The 20,242-nt window shown below is 38.2% G+C and overlaps 2 protein-coding genes across 3 annotated transcripts in view; both read left to right on the top strand.

Annotated features, from left to right (window-relative positions):
• Positions 1-868: 868 nt before the first annotated feature.
• LOC106961409 (solute carrier organic anion transporter family member 2A1) lies at positions 869-2,995 on the top strand. The gene is made up of 4 exons (XM_015055131.1): positions 869-1,204; positions 1,378-1,442; positions 2,279-2,399; positions 2,489-2,995. Exons 1-4 carry the CDS (start codon positions 1,191-1,193, stop codon positions 2,601-2,603), a joined length of 315 nt encoding a protein of 104 aa, XP_014910617.1. The 5' UTR covers positions 869-1,190; the 3' UTR covers positions 2,604-2,995.
• Positions 2,996-4,079: 1,084 nt separating this feature from the next.
• The window catches only part of rab6ba (RAB6B, member RAS oncogene family a), a 54,981-nt gene continuing 38,818 nt past the window's right edge, over positions 4,080-20,242 (top strand). The window contains exon 1 of one of the 2 annotated variants that reach the window (XM_015055129.1): positions 4,080-4,320. In XM_015055129.1, coding sequence (XP_014910615.1) covers positions 4,251-4,320 — 70 coding nt within the window. In that variant the 5' untranslated portion in view covers positions 4,080-4,250. The remainder of the gene's footprint in view (positions 4,321-20,242) is intronic. The other variant, XM_015055130.1, reaches the window with a different exon arrangement.

The following is a 20,242-nucleotide window of genomic DNA, read 5'->3' as shown; positions in this document are numbered from 1 at the left end:
GCTTTTATTAGCTAATCAAAAGCCTTTTAAATCATAGATTGCAGAGGAATTGGTGTTACAGACAAAGTGTGGAAACTTAAGAGCTTGTGAAAAATCTTCCAGCTGGTGGATTGAGTGGCTTATGTGTTAATTCAAACCAGACGTCTTGCAAACCAACTACCGTACTCAATATTAAAGGTCAAAGGCAGACGTTACGACTCGCAGCTAGCTTAGAGGATCAATGTACAAAAGTCAGGTTAATTAATCTTTGCTTTCTGTGAAGGTGGAAATCAAGCATCAAGTCACACACACAAATATCTAAATAGGTTTCAGTGTTTAATTTGCATGAACTGCTGCTGATGCCTCTTGATAGTCTTATTAAATACGCAGAAAAAAAAATCATCATAATTCCAGGCACAGAGCCTTCAGCGACACATAAAGACAATTACAAAGTTAGCCTTCTATCAGTTGAAGAATATTTTAGGGTCAAAGGACTAATGTTCCAAAAAGATCTAGAGAAACTCATTTATGCATTTGTTTTTAGTTGGATTAATTGCTGCAACAGTGTCCTCACAAGTCTGCCTGAAGATAATCCATCCTTCATCCAGAACGCTGCTGGTGGTGTTCTGACTAAAACCAGGACGATAGAGCACATCACCCAGTTCTAAAGTCTTTACTCTGGCTCCCTGCAGCTTAGAGAATAGACTTTAAAATACTGCTGTTAGTTTATAAATCGCTAAATGACTTATCTCTAAGATACAATAAAGATCTGCTGTTGTTGTATCAACCTTCCAGACCTCTCAGGTCTTCTGGTTCTGGTTCTGCTCTGCATCCCCAGAAACAGAACCGAACATGGAAAAGCAGCATTCAGCTTCTATGTACCACAAATCTGGAACAAACTTCCACAAAACTGTAAAACAGCTGAAACACTGAGTTAATTTAAATCAAGGTTACAGACTCACATATTTAAAATTGCCTTTGATTAATAATAAAATTCATTTGGACACAAAGCTGTATAGCTAATGCTAGTAACAATAATGTCACTTTCTCTTTGAATACAGGTATTTACTAACTGCAAGTGTGTATCTGGGGCTGATGGCCAAGTCAAACCAGGTCATTGTCCCAACAGCTGCTCTCATTATCTCCTCCCAGTCATACTGCTCATCTCTCTAGCTTCGCTGATTGCCTGCCTCACTCACAATCCACTGTACATGATGGTGCTCAGGTAAAGAAATATGTCGATGTGGGCACATACACAGACAAATTTGTTGGTATCTATGAGTTAAAATCTGCAGTAGCACAGATGTATTCTTGAAAAAGTCTGTCCTTAATTTAGGCACAAATATTGAGTTAAGTGGATCACACTGACTAAAAGTCATGTTTTTTTCTTCATTTCAGATGCGTTTCCTTTGACGAGAAATCATTTGCTATAGGACTTCAGTTCTTACTTATGAGAGTATTAGGTAAGTTCTACTTTTCCTAATTACATACTAGATAGAAAAGGATTATTTTTTTATATTTAAATAAATAATTAATATTAATATCAACATAAGATTTTGTCATTATGTAGGCTAGAGGAGGACAGATTTCTGCTGCTGACTAAATTAGGAGAATCTGATTTAAAATATAAATAACCAATTAATTAGAAAAGGTACTGCATAGTGGTAAAACCTGATATTCATACACTGAAGAAAGACATGTTTTTTCTCACTTTCTGAAGTTAAATCATATCAAACGTTTATTGTTTTAGATTACTTCAAATTACCAGAATTATTTCTGTTTGCTAAATGCCAGAAAATCTGGTGAGGATGTTTTCTTTTAGACTTATTTTGTTACTATCCTTGAACTCAGGCTTAAACTGCCTTTTAAAATGGTTTCATTTTGGAAATAACATTTTGGGCATCAAATACAGTTTTATACTTAAGTATGTTTTTTTTTTTTTTTTTGCTTTTGGGGGAAAAATGTGTTTGTGTCTTTTTATTCAGTGTATCTAAATATCTGGTTTCAATACATATTTGGATAAATTTAGATATTGCACAGTTTGGGTTTCCTTTTAATATTTTTCAGTAAGATGTACTGTTGCTTTTTTTTTTTTTTTTTTTGCACAACTGCTCACTCAAAAGTTTTTATTTAAGTCCTTTCTTGATTGTCAGTGTTGGATTTTGCAGCATCAGTTCTTGCAGGCCAGACCAGTTGGGTTCAGATTAAATACCAGTGCATTAGCTGATCTTAAGCATACAGGAATACAAACCGTTTGAGTGCTGTCCTCCAAAACTCACGCTGCCTCCGTCACTGTTAGCCTGGCTTCCGGCTCCAGCGCTCTTTGGGACGGCCATCGACATGTCTTGTATCTGGTGGAAAAACGTGTGCGGAAGGAAGTTCAGCTGCGAGTACTATGACAACACCCTCTTCAGGAGCCGGTGGGAACATTTACGACTGAATAAATGTATGCCTGCACTTTGAACGTATTCATCGTGTTCACTAATGATCATTTACCTTACCCCTGCAGATACTTGGGTTTACAGGTGGGTTATAAGATCGTAGGCATCTTCCTGCTGATCATCCTGGGTTGGAAGGCAAAACGGACCCAGGAGTACGATCTGGAGAAGAAGCCCGAAATCTGAGTGTGATCTGGCTGAGACTCGTCTCATAGCGACGCTGTGAGGTTGGAACATTTTGAGGAAGACTGTTCCTTGGAAGGCTGCATCTATAATAAAGGATGAAATTACGATTAAAAACTGTTAAATATCTTTGAACATTACGTGTTCGTGTTAGGCTGGAATGGACTTGGGTTTCTGTTTGCATTGGCAACATACTCTATAACTAATGAACTATATAGCTTAATATTTAAGTTATTTTCTACATATTTGTCTCATACCCTGAGACATCATTAACAACACCAAGAATGGTTTCATGTATAATCGTATGTAACTTTTTGATGAATTTTCAGATATTAAGCACCTACACCTACCTTTTATATTTTTAAATAAAATAAATTATGCACCTAAATCATGCTGTGTACAGATCTGGTCATTGAACATGTTCTGTGTTTTGCCGTTTGTCCGTTTAAAAGCTGCTTTGAGATTTTGTGAAACTATTCATCTCTTAAGATCAGCTAGCAGCATCTGTTGCTTCGACAGGGTGGCGGCTGCATCATCCTGTAAGAATGAGTTTCTTCAACAGGGAAGTTTATCAGAGACATAAAGATAACTGTTCAAAATAAGAAATATTTATCCCATGCAAATTTTCTTTTCAGACATCACCTGCTTAATAAACACAAGTTTACCTTGACGTTTTTTTTTTTACAGATTCAGAAAAAGAGTCAGCAAATATTGTGACAAAAATACCCAATAAAGGGGCCTCTGATGAGACCCTTCAATTCAAATAGTTCTGAACTGTATAGTGAAGATCTTGTTAGTGAAAAATTGTTTGTGTAATGTTCTTTTTTTTCCCCTTTTCCCTATAAAGAAAGATGAATGAATACAAAAAATAATTGTATTTTAGCCTTCAATGTGACACTTCATTTCCCCAGGCTCTTAGCAAACATCAGAACATACTGATGGTTCAAAAGTTGGATAGATTTTCTCCCTATAATGAATCAAAATCATACGTAAAAAAAAATGCATTTTTATATTGTACGGTTGCCTTTGTCTGGTATGGAAATTTATTTGATGTTGTGAATCATTGGATTAAAAGATTATACATTTGTGAGAGGGCAAATACTTTTATTATTGGAAACATCCCTGCAGGTTATGCTTTTACCAAGCAAATCAAATGAGCCAATCTTAAACAACTTAACTCTATTTAAGTTTAATTAGATTCAGTAGAACCCAACATTTTAACATGGGTGTGTAAACTTTGAGAGCTCTTGAAATGTATCTTGGTGTGCCAACCGTTATTTACTTTCCGATTCTCAAATTGGTTTCTGTTTTTGTGTCCTAGTATTTTGATAGTTTCCCTCCAGTTACATCCATAAAAGTTCGTTTTATCTATATTAAATCGCCATCTCTCTCCTCTCCATTACACATGACGTCATTTTATTTTCATGGCTGTCAGTCGTTTGAAAATGCGCATGCGCGTGGGCCCGCCTAAACACTCCCCCCTAGCGTCACGGAGCGGGCGGTGCAGCATCAGCGGCTCGTGCCCATCACGAAGACTCGAAGCTGGAAAATCGCCGCCCCATTCCGTCGAGCATCTTCACCAACCGAGCACCGAAGTCCTGTCATTCTGTCCTCCGGCGTCCGTAGTCGGCCCCCTTCGTCCTCCTCAAAATGTCCGTGGGTAATGACTTTGGGAACCCTCTAAGAAAATTCAAACTCGTCTTCCTCGGGGAGCAGAGCGGTAAGAAATGCTTTTATTCACGCCAGAAGAAGTTCGTGCTCGGTTGTTTGTCAAGTGAACTCGCTGCACCTGCTGGTCAGACGACAAGTTCATGGACATTTAGCTAGCTGCCGTGGCCGCGGGGCGTCTCTGTGGGGGTTAAGGGATGGGAGCCAGAGTAGGAGACGGACTTCAGCGGTGAAATATGCGCTTCCCAGTTTGTTAGAGAGTGAGTGTGTGGGAATTAGGGCGTCACTTTAATGGAAACACCGAGCAGTCTGAAGCGCAGCGTTGCTTGCTTGGTTGAAGTTTATAAAGGACTGGAGATGCGGTGATATCCGCCTCTAGTATATCGGTTAAATAACAACCCGGAGCACCATCACAAGTCATGGTTTGTAGAGTGAAGGGAGGCTGAAAACGGCGTGGGGTGTGACGCTGCTGTGGATGATACAAGTTGTTTGTTTCTTCTTTTTTTTCTGATTCCGATATTCCGGTGTGGAGACACACCCAGGTTGTCAGCGGCGGTGAGATAACTTGTATGGCTGCAACCTTTGTCCTTGGTATTGTTCCAGACTGACCAAGTTCGTATGTTTTTGAACGCTGACCCGCCTTCTGATGTACATGTTAGTGGATGAAGCGCAAAGTACTGAATGATGAGCATCGTCACACCTTTTGCAACTCTCTCTTTCTCTCTCTCTCTGATTCATCCGTGTCTTTTCCTGAGCTCTGCACTCCATCCAGAGCTCTATATGCCCACACCCTCAGACAACCAACAGCGTCTCATTTTCTAAGGCAACTAAATTGTTTTCCACAAGATTACACTTAAGCTGGGCAGGGACGCCAAATTCTAAATCTCCAGGTTTTAATTCAGCCTTTTCAACAGGGCACGTCTGTTTTTTTTTTATGTTTTATATGGTCTATTTCTGAGGTCTTTAGCAGCTAAATGAACCCCATTAGTCATGGCTCAGTGCTCAAGTCTTTTCTATTGATCGTACATTACAGCGGGGTCATGCATTTTTATTAAATAATTGTAATAATAATAATAATTGTACAAACTGTGGATTGTATATAATCTGAAGAGTGTTTGTCAGGCAGATTAATTACAGAACACTGAACATGTCTTAACCTCTCCACATGGAATAGACAGGCTGTTGGTACCAGAGAGATTTAGGTAATTATTTGTTTAATTAATGCAAGGCTGGCTAAATTAGTTATAATCTGGACTAGGATTATCCAACCCTGGTCCTCGAGGGACATCTTAGATTAGTTCCTTCTCTACCAGAGCTGAATTATTGACTGAACTACCTCCTCAGTATGTGATAAAGTTCTGCAAAGGCTGAGTAATGAAGCAATTATTTGATTCAGATGTGTGGAACTGGGAGAATTTGACATTTTCAGGACCCTGGCTCCACAGAACTGAAGTTGGACACCTCTACCGTAGAGTGTCAGTATTTATAGAGAGGTAATTTATGTTTTTCCTATTGTAAATTGGTTACATAAGAGACTGGATGTCGGTCAGTCTCTTCTGTGTTGCAGATACATGCTTATTTATCTGCAAAACTTTTCTCCCTTTTAATAAATTAAATCAAAATACCACAAAACAATTTCTGAATTTGGAATCCATAGAAGAAAAGTACAAGTAAAACATTCCCAGGTTTTTTCAGTTTAAAGAGTTTTCTTTTGGTGGATAAGACCAAAAAAAAAATTATTGGAGTCAATAATTCTACTACGGTTCAACCACCTTCAAATATTGGAGGTGGTTGAACTTTTTCACATCTTGTCTTGCTACAAGCGCAATATGCGGTATTTCATTGGAATCATAGACCAACACAGAGTAGTGAAAAGACTGTGTCAAAACTTTTGGCTTTCAGTCAAAATGCTGTGTGTGGCAGAAATGCGTGGGGAAGCTGGTTGGGGTTGATGAGAATTATGATGGAGCTAAATAGAGAACAGTACTGGAAGAAAACCCTTCAGAGGCTGTGAAAGTTTCAGGACTTGAGCAGTGCTTCATTTTCTCACAGGACAACAGCCAGAGCTGCAGTGGATTGTTTTACATAAACACATATTCAGAATGTCAGATGGCCTAGTTAAAGTCCATATCTAAAGGGAGAATGAGTGATTTTAAAAATGCTCTCCATCCAACCAGATTGAGCATCTGCTCTTTTGCTAGAATACCTAAAATTTTTCAGTTCGGTCTCCTGCCTTGGAGAGCTGTTGGAGACAAAACACAGAATACTTGTAGTTTTAACTGCTACAAAAGGTGGCACTAGTAATATTGATCTTGGTGCTAGTATCGATCCAGGAAGGCTGAATAAAAATGCATGACATAATTCTTCAGTTTCTGTTTTGGTTTTATATTTCATAGTAAAGGAGGCGATATGGAATTTTAACATGATATTTTGTGGTACTATTTTGATAATGATTATGCCTCCAGTTAAGTATGATGTAGGATCTGTGATGCTATGGGCCGGTTTCTCTTCCAAAGGTCATGGGAACTTTGTTGGAATGTATGGCATGTTGAACCACCAGAACATTTTAAATAAAAATCTGGTGGCCGTTGAAAGGCCAAAACAGTGCAGCACTGTGGATGATCTAAGATGATTGTGCCAAAGATCCCTCCTACTGCATGCTCCATCCCCTGTTAAATGTTGAGGAAGATCAAATAGTTTCTTCTGGCAAAATGGCTCATACAAAGTGTTAACAGGAGTGGTACCAAGTAGAAGACAACTGGACTTCTTTTATAACTTGGCTGTTGCCTTCCACTCAAAAAAAATCTTGTTTCCAGCACAGTCTGAGCTTTTTCTCTTTTACTTGGATTCTCCTCACTGGACCAATCAGCGAACACAAGGAGAAGTTACAGATGATGACGTTGTAGTCTGCCAGTAGTTTTGGCAATGGCAGCAGAGGAAGGGAATGCTCTTGAATGTTCTTGAATTAACATTAACAGTCATCTTGGTCACATCAGCACTTCTCTCTTTGAAGGGGAGGATGGTCAGGGAATTTCCAGTAAGATTCATAATGTTGAACTGGCCCATTACGTACGTCAAGGACAAACGTTAGCGACTGGGTAAAATTTAAAACCTAAACATAGCCCACACCTCCAGGAAGAAATCGTTTCTCAATAGCTGAGAGTCCAGACCTCTCGGCTATTGAGCAGGACAATGGACTGGTTCTTACCAGGCTGCTAATTTTGTTTCTTGAAGACAATTCACCTCTCCTCCAAAATACACTCTCAGTCCTGAACATTGTTTGGACATTAATGTCGCTGATGAGGCCGTTACTGGTCCTACCCTCCATTTAGCTCAGTGTTTGGGTTGTTGTTGCCTGACAATTCAAATATGTCTCTATGGTGGCCATGTAAGTTGGAACTGCTATAGACCTCCTCTAGAGAAGAGTCAGGCCTGCAGAGTTGTTGTTAGAAAGATGAAATCTGAAGTAGGCCTGTCACAATAAACAATAAATCAATTACTCGCATGATAAACTAAAAGAAACTCAATCATTTTCATTTGCTCGATTTATCGTTTTTCTTTCTTTTTTTTTTTTTTAACCAAAAACTGAGTGATAAAAGTCGTCAGTCTGGTGCTTTGGTCTCAACTAGCCCTTTTTTGAAAGATAATTTTGTTTACAGAGATTTCATAATTTATTTTGATTGTTGTTTCTGTAGTTTTTTCTTTATTTATTTTGGATATTTCAGTTGTCTTCCAAATCCAATGTTTAAATGTTTGAGAATGTGTTGTTGCCATTATTACTATTATATTACTTGAAAATGGTCTCAAAACAACAATATTATAATTTATTGCAATAAGTTCTGGGGCAATTTATCGTCCAGCAAAATTTCTTTGTGACGAGCCTAATCTGAAGTCACCTCCTCTGTTTAGTGCTGAAAACATTCATAACATAACAAACATAAATTCACTCGTCTCAAATCTGTCTTTCTTGTCCAAAGTGTTCACATTGCTGTCCTTAAATAAGTGTCTCTTGTCCCTGTTTTGTATAGTGTTAGCTAAGCAACAAATTGAAGGAATTTAGGTGCAAAATATCAGTGAGAGTTGTTGCTTTTATATTCAACCAACTTGGAAAGCTTTCAGGATGACTGGAATTATGAAATTGTATGTGTGTGAAATAATAAAATAACTCGGTTCCATTTGTTGTAAACTGTATGGAGGTCCACCACCTACATCTGCTATTCTTTTGACCTTAATAATTTAAGTAATCATGTTAAATCAACTTTGCACAGATGATGCTGTAATGATGTGAAAGGTGTTGTCATGAGAAATTTCTCCATCAGGAAGTTTTACACACACACTTCCTAGCTAAAGGAACACAGAAGGAAAGGTGTGTGTTTGTGTTTTTTTTATGTGTTACATCTTGAACTCAACTCACTTAAGCAACTGGCTTCAGAAGATGCGACCGCAAGGCGCTGTTTCCTCACCAGTACATTTATTATGAAAGGATGGCATAAATTGGTGTGTCAGCCTCTGAGAATGTGCAATGAAGTGTGTTCTATCTCACACCATATGTGTACTAAGAAAATAAAAAATAAAATTACAATAAAGTCATAGTATTACAACTTTATTTTCGTAAATTATGATTTTTTTTTTCTTGTAGTATTGACTTTGTTCCCAAAGTATTATGACTTTATTCTTATATTATTATGACTTCTTGGATTATTTTGACTTTATTCCTGTACTATTATGACTTTATTTTTGTACTACTATGACTTTCTTCTTGTATGACAGGGTTTCCCACAGTGTACTATAAGCCTGGTGGGCCACCAGGCTTTACTTGTGCCCCTCCAGGCTAAACTTTGTCTTTTTAAAGTGTTTCCATTTTTAAGACTTTATAGTTGATCAGATATTTTAAAATTTCCTGTCAACTTTAAGCATCTTTTAATTCAAAAACATGATGGGGCGCTGGATGAATGACTGCTCTAGCGCCCAACCACCGAGCTTAGCAAGTTTTCTGGGGGAAACCTTCTACGAGTTTATTCTCATAATATTATGACTTAATTCTCGTAATTTTATTTTATTTTTTCAGTATGGCCCTAATACTCCATTACAGTACTGTAATTTTGGATCCACAAGAGAGAGTATTTTAAACTTATCTTTTAAGAAAATGTACTGAGAAGATTTTTTTTTTTTTTTTTTTTTTTGTAGCTAGTTGAACCTTCGGAGGTTTTCTTGGCTTCATAAGGTTGGCCTCATTCTATATGGTCTAAAAATGGTTTGAGCTTTTGAACTCCAGAGGCTCATCCAGTGTGTGCACTGAAATCTCCCAGCCACCGGCGTTATCGGCGTGAGGAGACTCTGTTTGTCAACCGTCCAGACAGCGCCGTGTCTCTGTGTGTCTCCGACATGTCTGCAGCTGGCGGCCAGGCGGGTGTGAATCCAATCAGTTCTGCTTGTGTCATTTATTAACACACACACGTCTGGACTGGAGCGTGTGTTAGGAACGGATGTGTGAGAGCAGATTGAAGAAAAGGCCTCCTGTTTTTTTCCCTTTGAAGGGTTCTGGTTCAGCGATGCTGAAGTCTCTGAACGGAGCATCTATAAAGGGAAAGCTAGCACGATGTCCTGCTTTTTTTTTTTCCCCCCATAGAAGAATGAGCTAACGTCAGAAAGAGAGGGGCTCTGGAGTAAGTAGGTGGAAGCAGGCAGAGTGTTAAATGAGCTGTCAGGAAGTCCTAACTCCTGCCTACTTCTCTGGTTGTTTCCTACTTTCCCTCTACAAAGACTTTAGGCTGAAGATTTTCCTCAACACGGCTAAAGAGGCTTTAAACAAGCTAATCAGCTGTTTCTCCACCCTGAATGCAAGCAACTACGTCATTGTTCGCACACCTCCCATTACTGATCAGAGCTTTCTGGGTAGCTGATATTGGCTGTTTTTTTTGTTGTTTTTTTTTGTTTGTTTGTTTGTTTGCCCTCCCCCCTCAACAGAAACACCGGCCGGTTGTTTGGCTGTAATCCCCCTGCCTTCAAGCTTCATCTCCCTTTAGATAAACAGATGGAAAATAAATGTGTGGTGCGGTGGATATATTGCTGTTGTGAGCTTCTGCTGCCTGAATCAAAATGCCATCTTCCATCTTTGACTGCACAAAGATTGCCATCGCACAAACACAAAGTGCTGGTTTCAAAATAGTGCTGACTCACCAGATCTGTAAGCTTCATAGCAGGCTTTAGCTGCTTGCTGCTAATGCATGAATCACTTTGTCTGCAGGAAGCAGCATTTCTGAGCAAAATGAAACTGAGTTTTGGTTTTCCTGGCCAGGGAGCTGCAAACCCATTTCCCTTACTAAGGCTCTAAAAACCACAATTGCAAATACAATCAGTGCATATCAGCAGCACTCATCCACATGCATAGAAAATGCAAAAAAATAAAGTACGTGTGTATCTAAATGTACTAAATCGTTGACTACCTGTAATGTTAGCTCGTTGTAGACAGCAACTTGTTTAATTCAAAGCATATCTGAAAAGTGCTTCTGGGACTTGGTTTAGTACAGTTGTTAAAATAATCAATATAATCTGTTTTAACAAAAGGAATTTTATTTGGGTCAAAATCAATACAAATGGACTGATTTTTATTTCCTCAAGTTGTCGCACAGCTTTATAATCAGCACTGTAGAAACACAGATATCCTGCCTCTTCTCTCTGCAGAGGCTCTGAGCAGACATGGCTCACTATCACTGTTTCCACTGACCGTGTAATTGCGCAGTTTGACCTTTCAAATATAAATTTTCTTAATGGAAACGTGTCAATTTTGAAAAAAACTCATATTTTTTTGATAAAATGTTTTGGCACTTGGAATTAGTTTTTTTTTTTTTTTTTTTTTGTCAAAACTGCAGTGGAAATATTTTTTTCGCATCACATGAGTCACTTGATTGATGTCAGGAAGTAGTTGGAGGATGACAGCGCAGCATGTTTAACAATTTACCCCCTGAACAAACTTATTCTTTGTGTGGTTTAAATTTGAGTTTTTATTTAACAGAAACACTGCAATTGCAAAATTGTGTTCTTTCGACATTTGTGGAATATTGACAAATTTTTGCACACATTTGCATTGGAAACGTGTCTTGTGAGCTACTCCTGAAAGATTAAGACTTCAGTGTTTCATTTGTTTGAAGACTGAAAGCTATTGCTAAAAGAAACTCTTGCATGTATTCTGCAAATTTACTCGGAGTTGTGCTGTAAATAGATTTGGTAGAATTTAAGAATAAAGGACTTAAAATTATTGTGTACCTTACGTTGAAGACAAAGTCCAGCCTTTATCTTTTAGTAACTTTCCTCAACCATGATTTAGTTGTCAAAGGATAACTGGGAAACTTTAACTTTACACCTAAATGCAACTTCTCATCTTGTGTCTGTGTGTTTTTTGTAGTATGGATATCCAGTTTCCAGTAACTTGGCAAATGGAACATGTTTTCACACAGTGCAGCTAAAGATATCTTGTTTTATAGCTGTGACAGGCAGCGCTAGCCTAGTGCCACTGATTGAATGTTTGCCTCACTACTTTGAGAGTATTGTTAAGGATGCACGTCCGAAAAGAAATGCCTCAGCATAAACTTTCAAATCCCGATTAAATGCAGTTGTTGATCTTCTGCCAGCTATGTCAGATTTATCAAGTTATCACTTTAATCTGCGCTGTTTACTATGTGCCAGGCAGAGGAGGCTATATGTCATTTTTTATCGCCTTTGAGGATCAGTGCACACAATGATGCATTTCATTTCCCCCAAAAGTTAGAACCGAGACCTGCAAATGACATCACAACTAGAGCTGCACAATATATTGGAAATGCATTGCATAATGGGATAAGTATTACACTTCCAATTTTCAAAGCAATATAAAGCAACCTGGAACAGTATCTTTTCTTGCTGAATTAAATACTACACAAACGTTTGTTGTTGATGCATATGAAAGGGTTTAATAATGTGTTAAAGGGCAAACTGTACAAAATGAATTCCTAACCTGCCATGCAGTTTCATAAGCGGACTGTATTGTGTACATTTGTTGATAAAATTATTATTTCATTGTTTCAAATGTCATTTGATATTTAAGAATAGACTTGGAACAACAGATGTAACTTGCCTCTTAAAGAGCTATAATTGTACACTACATGGCACACAACGCTCACTATAGCAGGAAAAAATAACAGTGAAATCAGCGCAACATACCCCGTCCTGTAATACAGTAGATTCCTGTGAATTTTACACCCTTCATCCCAACATACAAGCTCTACAAATAAAACGGAGCAGGAGTTTTTAAAGAGACAGGCCCAATTTCAAGGTGTTAAGTTATGGAGTCAGTTTTCTTCTAAGTCATATTTTTACAACAATAGTAAAAGGTTGTATAGCTATTGATTGTGCTGTAAAATCCCACTATACTCCTGGATAATACTGCCCCTTTAAAAGTTACATTTGGCTTGAAAATCCTCACGAGAGCAAATACACGAAGCACAAAGTGCAACAGAGCTTTGAACAACACTGTGCTGACTACTTCAGCGAGTGTTTGCAACTTTTATCGACACGTAATAATTGCATAAACAATTGAAATTAGTATATTTCATTGACTGAATATTTAAAGACATGCTGCGCATTCCCCAGCTGTTTGTACAAACTTTCTAACTCAAATCACCATGAAGTACGCTGTGGTCTCCCTTCGTTTTTAATAAGGCTTGAACACTAACCTATAACGCATATAAAACCACATTTCAACCGAGCAGTGGTTGTTCTATATTTATGTGGTACAATCAGTGACTGAGTCTTCACAGTCAAGCTCAGCCCATAATGAACAAAATGTGGCTGCAGCCCAAGCAGTGATGTGTAGAAACGTCTGTTTCAGTTCTGCCTTCCTGTTATCCGACCAGAAAAGATTTTATAGGCAGGAAATGACAACACAGGGTTATAACAAGCACACTGTAAAAAAAAAACAGTTGCTCACTCTTCCTAACTCGGTTAAGTTTTATCAACTTTGTCAAGTTTAAAACGTATAGTAAAAGCTGTTGCTACAACTTCAATCAATTTGACCATGACTAGCAAATATATGAAACTAAAAATGACCAGTTAAGAGAAATAAAAATTAAAAAAAATTGCCCGAACTTAAATTTTTTACATTATTACATCAAGTTGTCTTAGCATATTTTTTTTTTTTTGTAACTTGACTCATTTCTAAGTTAAGTCAACTTTGTAATGTTCATTTTCTTCATTATGTCTAAATGAAAAACAGTTTTATGGACATTATTTTATTCAGATCAGGAACATTTTCAGATTTCATACATTAAAATGTTATAAATTTCCACCAAAAAACAAACAAAAGTTCATTTCTGGGTTTTGAAAATGCATGCCTTCACATATGTTATAATTTTTCTGAAGGAAAATAATTTGAACAAAACAATACATTTGTATTAACTCACTATATATAATATACATCATAATGCTTTGTACTATCTTAAAAATTCCTGAATCTTTTAACTTTCAGCTGTTGATACTTAAGTGTCGCAACACTTAAATCTCTAGCCCTGGTGTTCAGCTGTCTAAACTACGAGCTGTAGAAGAAGATGCGGTTCTTGCATAACACGACACGTTTCAAAAGTAGAGAGATGGCAAATCCTATTTAAGCACAATGCCAGTTGCTCAAACAGAACAGCTCAGTGAATAAAATCCCCGCTGTGGAAGACGGCTGTCATTCACCCAGCATGAGAGCTGACACTTCACTGAGTTCAGCAGGTCTCTGTCGGTGTTTACCCTTTCCCCAGATGAGCCCTCCAGCCTCAGCCCAACCTTTGCAACATTCACGTTGCTCTCCTTCTTTTGTGTTAAATTGGAACTCTTTGTGAATATTTGCTAAAACAGATGACTGTAAAATTCATTTGTCTCACCGAAACGAGGAGTCATTGGGCTGAACATTCATCTTTTCAGCTTCGTATAAAGGGGAGTGTTTTATCTCACTCTGTGGGCAAAGAAATGAATCACCAGCTGATGACTTGCAGAGAAACAGGTGGTGGAGATGCTGTGGGAGCAGTCTGATGCTGCGTGTGCTCAAAAGTGATGTCCAAATTGATCAGAGATGGATATTTTTAGAAATATTTGTCTTTCTGCGCCCCCCACCCCAGTTTAAAGCTCATCGTGTTTTTGTTTTTTTGTTTTTTTTCCCCCCTCAACAAACAGGAAGTCTTTTGTCCTCTCAGATTTTTTTAAAATGTGTTTTTACATCGTCCGTGTTTTTGAATCATCCATAATCCTGTACAGTTCCTGTCCTGGACGTTCCTTCAGCTCTGGGAGTTGAACCTCGTAGCAATTCGTCATTTCAAATGCAGCGGCTGCAGCGCTGCCTTTTGTGCTCTTGCAGATCTGCAGAAGGAAAGCTGAGGTTCACTGGGTGCAGTCTGCCTTGAGTCAGCATTTTGAACGGTTTTACCCTCAACCAGGTCTGCCGTGCATATTTGAAAGATTAGATTATCCACTTTGTTCTGCATCCCTGTCTGTCTGTTGATCTGTCATTCTGACGCTCTTGAGGATTTATTTTCTGTTTTATTTTCTTTGTTTTTGTTTTTTCTGGTCCCTGTTTGACAGAGAAAGATGGTAGCAACTCATCAGCTTTGCTAACTGAAAACACAAATTAGTTCAAACAAGAATATCTTTGATGAGATGATTTTTCAAATAGAAATATTAGTTATAAGCTGTGTACAAAAGGGGAAAAAAAGGAGGAGGTCAGGCCATTCTGACCCAAACACTTATAGGTTCTATATATTGATTCTGGCTCTGTAGTCGGGTCAAGTGAAAGGACCTGGAAGCCTCCGTTGGGACACCTTGACTTGCCTTGATTCCAGTAACTGCTAGGATTGAATGACATTAAGGTTGCTGCTGGTTTTCTCGCTGCCTCAGTATGAGAAAAGAGTGGAGTTGAATTTAAGTGTGAAAATCTTAACCCTGTTATTGCAAATGTCACATTGGTTATTATTTATTTGCACTTTGACTCTTTCTGACCTGAACTAGGAGATCCACTAAAGCAAACCAAACATCACTGACTTACAAATGAATTCTGTTTTTGAAAATGTTAAAACGTTTCACAGTGAGCGCCCGCTGTGATGGCACCTCTCGTCCAAACATAGGTGGTAAACGATCACTCATGGCAGGATTCACAGAAATACTTTCAGCACTGATCTTGTATCGTTTTATATTGTGGTGGACCTGTTAGAACAGGTCAAAGCTATTTAAAAACCTGAAACCAGCCACAAAAACAAATGAAATTAGTGCATTTCTACTGAATCTTGCATCGATGCAACTCCTCCACTTCCTCTGTTACCTAAACTATTAGTTGAGCCCAAGATGATTCATCTCCAGGCAGACTTTCTGTTGCTACTATTTCCATTCAGCCAAGACGTTTCTATCTTAAGAAAACGAGGTTGACACCTCTTAAAAAGATAAAACAATACAAAAGGAGTATTAATATGTACCCAGGGTGGTACTTATAATTCTTACAACTCACTTGTTTAAGAAAGGGTTAAATAAAGGCGGCGCACCCATCAATAATCTTCCTATGTGAAACACATCTTGAGAACAGAACATGTAAAATATCTCTAGAGATAGATCTGTAGGTCTGTAACTTTAGCTAAATAAATGATGGCACAGTCTATAATCCCTGTGCTGTTTTCCAAGGTTGTAATTACCAAACTTAAAATCTGGTAGACCTTTTTATTTTTTTATACAAATATTGCTAGATGCAATTCTTAATCTATTTAAAGCATATAGATTATATTTAATCTTTAAGATGAGAGATGATTTGAAGTATTAATTACATTGCCTTGCCCTACTAATAGGGCAAAGCGATATCTGTAATCTTCTTTCTTCATCCCATAATTGCCGGTTTAAACACATTGTACAAAGCAATTACATTTTTATATCCACTTTATTTTTAACTGAGGACATAAGTGCATCTGAGACCAGTCAGTCAGTGGAAGTAATAGAACAGGAACCTGCAAGAGTAGAAATGGACTAAGTGGGCTATTCTCTGAGAAGACGCTGTTTTCATTTCTCCACCCGTCCAGCTGGCCGCTGCCTCATCAGAATGAAATGAATCCAAACATTAAAAGGCATGTTGGTGTCTCCGTGGTGAAACGGCAGACTTATGACTTCCATCTCTCCTCCCCAGGCAGGCACAAACGCCATGCATCACCTTTTTGTCACCGGGACTGCTGGTATGTTGCTCCACTCCAGGTGTGTCTCTGTGCCGCTAATTTTAGTGAAGTCACTTTGCTCGTTAGGCTGCGTAAGAGCTGAATTAGCTTTCTGACTTCCTTGTGTGTGTGTGTGTGTGTGTGTGTGTGTGTGTGTGTGCGCGTGTGTGTGTGTGTGTGTATACGTGCCCAGGGAACCCAGCCTGTGTCGAGTATGAAAGCACGCTCATCCATAATTCAGAGGTATTGGTAAATGGATGCATCCTGTTAAGGTTTCACGTCACATCTTTTCTATTGGTAGAGTTTTAGGTGTTGCTGTTCTGATTGGTCAGTGTGGAAATACCTGATTGAATGTGAAAGAAAAGGAATCTTTCTGTTTGCTTTTTGGTGTTTGAGAAGTCTTAATGCTGATTTTTAGTTGGTGACGTCTCCAGGCAACAGGGGTGGGCAGTATTATGGCCTCAAATACTGCCCAATACTGCTCAGTATTTAAAAAACTAAAAACATGTTGAAGTTATATAGCAGAATAAATAAACATTTCTCTGTTTATGCTCTCAAACTAAATCAGGTCTTGATTTTAAATCAGCACTGCAAATATTAGAAAAATACAGTTTCTATTAACAGTTTGTGTTGTTATCCTCCTCCTCTCTGATTGGATCACCAAGTGAGAGGTCTTAAAACTCAGAGAGCATACCCAGTAATGTGCTTTCAAGCACAGAAGCATTTCATTATATCTTTTTAAATGTATGTATAATTTGTTGAGATGGAATTAAACTTCCATCTCAGCCGTGTGCCAGCAGCTGCTAGTGGGCATAAACAAGTCCAGAGGTGTGACATTTAATAAATCCACATCCTTCACTGGTTTTTGCGCTCTCTTGTCACTCTGAATAACTGCTGAAACCACTTAGTTTTCTCTGTCCTCTCCTTCATTGATAAATATTAGATACCTGCCTGCACTGTGCTTGCTCTCATCCTGTTGTCATGCCAAGAATGCCATGCTCCGGTATTTTTATCCATCTCCTTGTGAGTGGGAGCTCGGCCCAGGCAAAAAGCCCTGCCATGCTCTGATTGGCTGCCAAGCACTCAAGGGGATTCCAGGATTTCACCTGCCAAGTGACCAGCAGTGGATTTACCTGGCTTTTGGGAACACAGCTTGAGGGCTGAATGGATAATTCCATGCATTATTCAGCAAATATGGCGAGTATGAAGGATGTCATCCTCATAACCAACAATTTGTAAGCTGCTATGTTCTAATATTACCTTAAGTACATATGGATATGGGCGTTTAGTTAATAAAAATCAGGTGGTATTGATTTTAGTTGAACCCACTGCTCCCAATGTTAAAAACAGGGAAAATATTACAATCCTTATTGTTTTACTGCTTTAGCTTTTTTGTTTTTTTTATCAAGTTTATTTGAAATTTCAGTGATGAGGCAGTTCAAAGAGCTTCACATCATAAAAACATCATACAGTCATCAGTTATGAAGTAATAAACTTTACATTTCATCGTCAAGCAGATTGACCTGACATGTTGATTAATATTCCAGTTACTGCTAATCAAAGACGACTAAACAGGTGAACAGTTTTGCATTTTCCAGAAGTTTGTTCCCATTAAATAGTTCAGATAATCAAGTACGTTTTTTTTTATACAACACAAAAAGCTACCCCAACATCCTGGTCCTAATAACAGGTTGTGTCACCCTTGACAGATTCTCTGTGTTATATTTCACTGTAACATAATAAACAAATATATAAAAGCCTATTTTTTGTACTAGTAGTTACATACTGCTGCTTTAAGTGTAACAAAAAACGAATCAAAAGCAGAAGAAATCAGTGAGGTGCAATAAGTTTTCCACAGCGCTGCAGTTGATTGAATGTCCCTCATCTTTAAATATGAAAGACTCTGAATGCTGTCTGCGGTCTCACTGACATGGTTCGTCCGGCTGCAACATTGTTAAAGTTGAAATTTGCTGTTCGCTCTCCAAAAGTGTCTAAAATGAAACCAAATTGAATGCAGCCAACCCCCGCTGAGCAGACTGGCCCTCCATCTACTGAACCGATGAGTCACACTGTGCACCTCTGCACATAATTAAATGGAGCCAATACGCTGTGCAGCACAATCTGTGTTTATTCCTCCTTAATTGCATTATTCCTAAATTATTTTTGTAATGAAAAGAAGCCAAAGTCCTGCGTAGACAGTGGAATTCATTTGCTGTTTGTGTTATTGAAGCTCTGGTCAGCTTTAACTTCAAACACTTTTTTTGTCATTTAAGTGGCACTTCTTTATCTTGATACCAAAAACAAAGGGTTACCAGTGCTGCAGTCCAAATACGTAATTTGTAGTATTGACTTAATAGGCCTCAATTAATTAAAGTGAACTCCATTAAATACACCTATTATCCCCTCTGATAATATCTAAAAGGGATTTCTTCTTTTCTCAGCCACATATTTATTTATTTTTCTTCCTTGTAATGTAGCTGTTGAGATAAGAGCCCTAAACTATCTCATTTTGTGCTTTCATTGTTCACAAATAGCAGTAAGTGCAATAACCTAAAGCAAGCTGAACTGTGCAGGGACTGTAATGTGCCGTAAAATTGCATTTTGAGCTCTTAGAAGACGTCTTGATGAGGTGTCTGCTGACTGTGCTCGGCGGACTCCGGGTTTAAAAAAAGCAGGTTGTCCCACAGCGGGGCCCCAGTTTTCTCTGGTAATTGGCCCTCATGTTGCCAACTCGGTCTGAAAAGTCTTTGAAGGATCGCACCAAGACGAGACTTTATTAGAACTAAAGATATAACTGGAAACGCTCTGCTCAGGAATCTGCTGTATCTGGTTTGCCAATTATTAGGATGTCTGCATAGTTATCAATTTTACTCTGTGTGTTTTTTTTCTAAACGAGCAGGGTGAGCAGATGTTTCTTCCTGTGCTGTTGAGGGACATCAAAGGTACTAAAAAGATGAAGTTTTGATTAGGAATGAGTAGACAAGTTTTGTGGCTGATTTTTTTTTTTCTTTCAAATTCATTTTTTGTTTGTAAAACGTTGACCTGCCAATACTGACTTTTGCTTATTTCTCTTAAAGGGGCAGTATTATGTAAAATCTTTATTTTATTTTATTTTAGATGTACATCATGTTATAATATTATTCCCTCATAAAAACAAACCTGGAGTGTCATTTTGTTTCTTTCTTGCATGTTTGAGAAATCCTTTAATCTCCATGGCAACCATTCAGCTGTGCAAAATGCCTGGGAGGACCTAGCCCCGCCTTCCAGGATAAAACTCCTTCTCTGAGCTGCAGGTTTCAAGCTTTTGAGCTTCTGCCTCACCTAGCAGCTCTCCCCTTGCAACTCCTCCACTCAGCTCCTTCAGACTAGCCAGTAGCAATTAGCAAACATCTACTAGGACTTTGCATTTGCTAAGTTCATTATAGGAGATACTTCTCAGTGAAATGCTGGAAAAAATGTTGTTAAACGGTTAATGGAGGAGCCATGTTGTGATGGCTTCCTGAAGGTGGAATTTCAGAAAGAGCAGGAGTTTTTAAAGAGACAGAGACCCAATTTCAACGCGTTTAAATTAGGAATTAGAATGCCATTATGTGCCTGGAAAATGCATAATATTGTCCCTTTAAAAAAAATGAAAACTATAATCTTAAGAGACAAAACATTTATATTAGGAATGAAGCTGACATCGTGCCCTGTGTCCAGAGCATATACAAGATCGTACTTTTATGCTAAAACAAGGTGATTACGGAGTGAAAATGTATAAGCAGTTAACATGGG

This window comes from Poecilia latipinna, unplaced genomic scaffold (genome assembly GCF_001443285.1).
Source record: "Poecilia latipinna isolate Pla-1442-1.1 unplaced genomic scaffold, P_latipinna-1.0 Scaffold1297, whole genome shotgun sequence".
NCBI lineage: Eukaryota > Metazoa > Chordata > Actinopteri > Cyprinodontiformes > Poeciliidae > Poecilia > Poecilia latipinna.
Note: the sequence above shows the minus strand (reverse complement) of the source record. Positions and strands in the feature narration are given on the sequence as shown.

Excerpts from the sequence above, each read along its gene's own strand:
- LOC106961409 (XM_015055131.1), top strand. Across the intron at positions 1,443-2,278 it reads CTTACTTATGAGAGTATTAG|CCTGGCTTCCGGCTCCAGCG; the intron begins GTAAGTTCTACT and ends CGTCACTGTTAG. Across the intron at positions 2,400-2,488 it reads AACACCCTCTTCAGGAGCCG|ATACTTGGGTTTACAGGTGG; the intron begins GTGGGAACATTT and ends TTACCCCTGCAG.